The sequence below is a fragment of the Vulpes lagopus genome, chromosome 11, assembly GCF_018345385.1.
Source record: "Vulpes lagopus strain Blue_001 chromosome 11, ASM1834538v1, whole genome shotgun sequence".
Taxonomy (NCBI): domain Eukaryota; kingdom Metazoa; phylum Chordata; class Mammalia; order Carnivora; family Canidae; genus Vulpes; species Vulpes lagopus.
Window position 1 is genome coordinate 95,873,902 of NC_054834.1, and position 5,910 is coordinate 95,879,811.

Sequence of the window (5,910 nt, forward strand, 5' to 3'; positions counted from 1 at the left end):
ATGTGCCAGGCACTGTGTTACATCATCGTCTCGTCCTATGCTTACAAAAACTCAGAGATCGCTGTTATTATTTCTCCTATCTCCTAGATCTGCGAACTGCAGCAGACAGGGTAAGGGGGAGGAGGGGAGCCCAAAGTCACCGGGTCCGTGATGCAAACTAAGATGCTTTGCTGTAGGCCTCAACGCTTTGAAGGAAAGGGAGTTTTAGTTCAGGCCTGACTTACCCACCTAGCCCTGGCCTTCTCAGATCATGACAGAAAGTAGGGCCACTTCCAAAGCTGGAAGCTAGCTGGGTGGGACCCAAGGTGGAAGGCAGAGGTGAATGGCCTGTGGACCTGTCCCCTCAGAGAATATCACGCGTGAGGATGCCACTCGCACAGCAACGTGCCTCAGTCTCTGCGCGAAGGTGCCTGTATGCACGAGTGTGCTTATGTGGGTTTGGGCACCAGTGTCTGCGAATATGCGTGTCCGTGAATTTCTATCAGTGATCTGTGTGTGTGACTCAGGGGGAGTGTGACTGTGAGTGTGTGTACGAATGAGCATATGTGATAGCCTAGATGGGACTCTAAGCGTCAGTCACAGTGTGGGATTGTATGTGTCTTAGCGTGGCCTTGTGTGCCGGGGTCGCCCTGCATTCCAGAGCAGCCAACCGAGTTTCCCCCAGAGGGCCGAGGTGACTCACCGAGCTCTCCGGCTTAGCCAGCCCCAGGAGGGCCACGGGGGGCAAACGGAGGGGAGGGCCCAAGGCAGGGGTCCCCCTCCGGCCCGGCTTCTTCGGGCCGCGCTCGGGCTGCGACTGCAGGGCCCCCGCGGCGGCTCGGAAGCCCTGCCCGGCGGGCCCCACCGGCGCGGGGGCGGCCGAGACCGCCCAGGCGCGGGGCAGTGGCGCCGGCGCTGGAGGGGCCCGGCGGGCGGAGGCTGCAGCCGCCCCGGCGCTGGGTGACTCACCGCGGGGCGAGCCGCGAACCCCGCGCCAGGACTCGGGCGCCCGCGCGGCCTGAGCGTTTCGGGGAGGCCCGCGCGGGGCGCGCCTGTTCTCGCCTCGCCTCCCCGCTGTCACAGCCTCTGAACCACGGAGATGTCACTCCCGGCTGGCCAGGTCCCCCGCCCGGGCCGCGGCTCCAGGTCCCAGGTCGTGACACCAAGGAACGAGCGCACACATCCAATGGAAACAATAATTTATTTAAATAATCTCTTCATATTGTAAAATCAACATTAAGAGCATGTTGTTTTCATAATAAATAACCCCAAAATACCTTTCATTTCAAGAACAAAGACTTTAGGATAAGATAAAACAAAACCAAATCAGTAGCTTAGTGTAACTGAGAAAATTTTCAAAGGGAAAAATAAAAATGGAGAGGTTGCTGAGGTCACTGCTAAACCGCAGTTTTCACAAGTGGGGGGTTTACAAAAAGTCTGAAAAGACGAGTATTTTTATACAAATAAATCAGTGGGAAAATCTGCACAGACACCTTTATTTACAAACTCTATGTCGAAGTCCAGCCTAATAATCCTGAATAGGTCTTAAAAAAGATAATTTAAACACATTTTTTTTTGCAGTGTCCACATATTAAAAAATCATTTTTCCCCAACATCAAAATGAGGTCATCCGCAAAGGCACCTAAACTTTTAAAAAAATAAAAATAAAAAAACTCCACTGGTGATGGATGAGGAGAGAGCTAAGGGAGCGCGTTCCTGGGGGAGACCTAAGGCGGGGCCCGGAGGGGGGCTCCGAGGGCTGGAGACAGCGGGGCTGCAAGGAGGCGGCGGGCAGCCCGGGTCACGGGGGCGCAGGGGGAGGGCGCGCGGGCCGCGGAGGTCGGTCAGCCCCGGGGACTGGAGCTGGGCTGGGGGCGGGCAGGGAGAAAGGAGCCTCAGAGCACCCTGGAAGCCTCCCGCGGACTCAGCTCGTGGCCCGCGGCGAGGACGGCGCCCGACCGCCGCGCGGGGCGGGAAGGGGAGGGGAGCCATGTCCCAGGCGGGGGCTCGGTCGGAAGGCGGCCGAGGCGCGCGGCGCGGCCGCAGGGCCTCCAGGAACCTCCCAGTCCCCCGCCGCTCCGAGGCCGCGCGAGGGAGCAGGGCCCGCGGCGGGCCGTCCCGGCCGCTCCTCCCGAGGGTGGGAGGCGTCCGCGGCCCAGCTGGAGGGATGCTCTGGCTTTGGGGGCGAGCCCCGAGGATCGCCGGTCTCTGCTCTCTCAGTCTCTGGCGCAGTCTCCCTCGGGTTAGAAAATCGTCCCCGCGCTCACCGGGGCGCCCCCGCCGCCGTGGTGGTGGTGGTGGTGGTGGTGGTGCGGCTGCGGCGTCTGCGTCGGGTGCAGCAGCGGCGCGGCGGCCTGCAGGTGCGAGGCCGGGCCCGAGGCCTGGTGGTACCACGGGTAGTTGCCCAGGAAAGCCGAGGCCGCGCTGCTGGGGCTGGAGCCCGAGCTGCCCGCGCCGCTGCCGCCGCTGCCCGGGCCGCCGCCGCTCCCCATGCGCGGGGGCGCGCTGAAGTCCCAGGAGGCCGGCGCCGACACGGGCGGCGAGGCGCAAGGGGGCGAGGCGCTGGCCCCGGGGTGCTGTTCCGACGGGATCTCACCGCTCTTCCACATCTTCTTGAACTTGGACCGGCGGTTCTGGAACCAGATTTTGACCTTGGTGGAAAAGGCACACCCGAGCGTTAGTGGAAGAACCGGGATGCGGGCGGGGAGGGGCGGCGGCGGGGAAGCACGCGCGGCAGGCGAGGGATGCGCGCCGCGGCCTCCAGCTGGGAGGGCTCACCCCGGGGAGTCGGAGGGGCAGCGGGGCGCGCGCTGCGGCGATGCAGCCAGCGGGACCGGGCCTGGAGGCCCAGTGATTTCACCCGCTTAATCAGGATCGCGCGGAAGAACTCCGGGGACGCGGGTCTCCGCCCGCCCGGCCCTGTCGTTTTCTCCCCCGGCGCCCCCCGCCCCCCCCCCCCCCCCCGCGGGATTGCAGTTTCAGGCGCAGAAGTTTAGGCCACCCAAGGCGCCAGCTTCGTAATCCTTAAAATTACTTTAAAAACACTTTTCCAAAAACGCCGCCCTGACTCCGCCTGCTTCTCAGCCATCCCAGGCCAGCGCCCTCCCCGCAGCGCCCCCCCCCCCCCCCCGGGCCCCGAGCCCTCACCTGAGTCTGGGTGAGGCCCAGAGACGCCGCCAGCTCCGCTCGCTCGGGGAGCGCCAGGTATTGAGTCTTTTGGAAACGCCTCTGAAGAGCGGCCAGCTGGAAACTGGAGTAGATGGTTCGGGGCTTCCGGACTTTCTTTGGCTTCCCGTTCACTATCCGGATTTCAGGCTCGAGGTCCTCTTTCTCTGCAACGCAAGGCAATCGTGAGCACAGCGCAACCGGGGGCAGGGGCAGGGGGCGCGGGGAGGGGGGGCACCGCGGGGGGGGGGCTTGGCCCGAGCCGGGGAGCGGGTTGGCGGGGGCGCTGCGGGGCGCCCGGGCTCCACTTCGCTAAGTGCGGACTCGCGCCGCAGGGGACCCGGGGAGCCGGGCTCTCCGGGAAGGCGGCGGAGGAGTAAAGCGGCGAGAAAGAGAGCAGGTGGGGAAGAAATGAGGTTGCCACGAAGCATGCACCGCGCGCCCACACTCGGCCCCCCAGGGCCCCCGGTCCCCCCGGCTGAGCCCCCAGACACCGTCCCCAGCGGCCCTCTGCAGACTGGTGCTCGAGAAGGGAGAAAGGCGCAGGGCGGGCAGCGAGCGGGCCAGCGTAGGCCGGGGTTCTGGATGGAGCCCGCCCCACACAGTTTAGCCCACCCGTCCCGACCGCTAGCTGGGGTGACCTGGCCCCCTTGGTGCCGGCGCGGTGCATACCAGGTTCGTTGGTGGCCGGGGAAGAGCTGGTCCCGTAGGGTGCGTAGGAGGTGTAGGCGGCCGTGTAGCCCAGGTCGTAGCCGCTCTTGGCGGAGTAGGGGACGTTGCTGAGGCCGCCGGCGTGGTACTGGTACGAGCCCATGTGCGCGTAGGGCGAGCCCCCGCCGCCGCCGCCGCCGCCGCCGCCCGCCGGGTGCTGCTGGTTGGTGTAGTAGCTGCTGTCGGTCGCTGTGGACACCGGGAGCGTGGGCGACTCCTGCGGCTTGTGGAGGCTGCTGCCGTTGCTGCCGCCGGGGCCAGCGCCGCCGCCGCTGGGGGGCTGCTGGTGCTGGTGGTACGTGCTGGAGGCCGCGATCTGGGTCGAGTGCATGTCCGCCACCAGACTGTCAAAGACTCCGGTCATCCTGGCCCGGGACGGGGCAGAGCAGCGGCGGGCGCGAGGCGGGCAGCGAGGCGCCTCCTCCGTCGCTCCCCGTCCCCTCCGGCGGCCAATGCGATTGCGGGGGCGCGAGGGAGGGTGGGGAGGAAGACCAGAGACGGGGCGACGGTCTGGGCGACTCCTCCTCCGGGGGAGGCGATCACCGTGCCCTGCTCGGGACCGCTGCCGCCGGCCGCATCCTCTCTCCGCCGCTCCGCCCGCTCGGCTTCGTGCCCGGGGCCGGCTCGCGCTCGCGCTCGCGCTCGGGCTCGGGCGGGGGGCGGGCCGCGCAGGGGGCAGGGGCGGCGGGGCCAGGCCGGGGCTCCGGGAGGCGGGAGCAGGTGAGCAGCCCCGAGCGGCCTTACGGTTGTCTGCGGGGCGGGCTCCGGCAGGGAGGGCATTTAACTCGCGTCACGTGAGCGCCGGCGACGTCACCCAGCAACAGCCAATCCGCAGCGCCGGGCCGCGGGGCTCGGGGAGCCGGGGCCGCCCGGCCGGGGGGCTCGAGCGCCGCGCGGCGAGGGATGGGCGGGGAGGGGCGCGGGCCGCAGGGCGTGCGGCGGGGCACGGGCAGGACAGTGGGGTGTCCCACCCCGTCCTGGCTACCAGCGCCTCCCGGCCCCGGCGACTCGACCCTCCCGCCCCAGGGCTCTGCCTCCACGCATCCGTCAAAATACAGCGGTGCCGGGAGGCGGGCCAAGGCCTCGCTCCGCTTTTCCTCGAAGCGTCTGGCAGTTGCTCTTGCCGGTCACTCGCACTTGACAAAGTCCATTGATTTAAATGATCCACAAGCCACGTATAATGATACCTGCTTCCACGCACTTGCTAACCAACCCACAGGAATATTAGGCGACTAATTAGATGATGTTTAAATGATTTTCCCCCCTTGTTGCTTGCGAGAAAAGCTATATAAATTCGAAAGTGTTATTACCAATGGCATATCTGAAACCTTTCTTTCTTTCTTTTTTTTTTTTTTTTTTACTTTGTGCTTTCCTGGTAGGACGAGACTTCAAGCAATTATGTATATTTGATGGTTAACTGACAGGCGAAAAGCGATCCCGGGGATTTCCTCTCTGGGTTGGAATGCTAGAACCAGATTGACCAGATGGCCTTCAAAGTTCGCTCTGATTCTAAATTCTACGTTTTTACAGCCAAGAAGTGGCATAATACTTAGGTGAGACAGTCGTCGCGATACTACAAGTGAACTTACAGAAACAAATAGAGAAAAAAAAGTTTTATCTCAAGCACTTAACCCTATTTTACGGTTTTTTGAATTTAAGGACCCTGTTTCGCTCTGGCATTGCAATGTCTTCTTTTCTTCTCTTTTATTTATTTATTTTGTCTTCTTCTTTTAAATCTGAAGTGGCGACTTTCTCCATATCAGTATTTCCTAGGGGCTGGGGGCCTGGCACCGGGTTGAGGGCCCCGCGCCTTTCCGGGACCCCCCAAGTCCTCGGGTCCCGCGGCAGTGCTTGCCTTGTGGCGCCACCTGCTGGAGGTGTGTGCGGTTGCAGCGGACCCAGGAGACGGTCTAATCACGCTGAGGCGCCAGTCTCTGAAACCCCCCAAAAGAACAAAATAGTAATTAAAAGCCACAAAATTGTGCTAGTGCGAGCCATCTGAAGCACCCCTTCCTAAAGACATAACATGTCGCTGAAAGAACTTGTTTCAACAAC

The 5,910-nt window shown here is 63.4% G+C and overlaps 1 protein-coding gene across 1 annotated transcript; it reads right to left on the minus strand.

Annotated features, from left to right (window-relative positions):
• Nucleotides 1-1,337: 1,337 nt before the first annotated feature.
• Nucleotides 1,338-4,414, minus strand: DLX2 (distal-less homeobox 2). The gene is made up of 3 exons (XM_041723069.1): nt 3,817-4,414; nt 3,127-3,311; nt 1,338-2,630 (listed from the first exon to the last, which is right to left on the minus strand). Exons 1-3 carry the CDS (start codon nt 4,217-4,219, stop codon nt 2,223-2,225), a joined length of 996 nt encoding a protein of 331 aa, XP_041579003.1. The 5' UTR covers nt 4,220-4,414; the 3' UTR covers nt 1,338-2,222.
• Between the last annotated feature and the right edge of the window lie 1,496 nt (nt 4,415-5,910).

Coding starts and splice junctions, on each gene's coding strand:
- DLX2 (XM_041723069.1), bottom strand. CDS start 4,219: ATGACCGGAGTCTTTGACAGTCTGGTGGCGGACATGCACTCGACCCAG. Junction 3,312..3,816: donor CCCGGCCACCAACGAACCTG/GTATGCACCGCG, acceptor CTTGCGTTGCAG/AGAAAGAGGACCTCGAGCCT. Junction 2,631..3,126: donor TGGGCCTCACCCAGACTCAG/GTGAGGGCTCGG, acceptor TTTTCCACCAAG/GTCAAAATCTGGTTCCAGAA.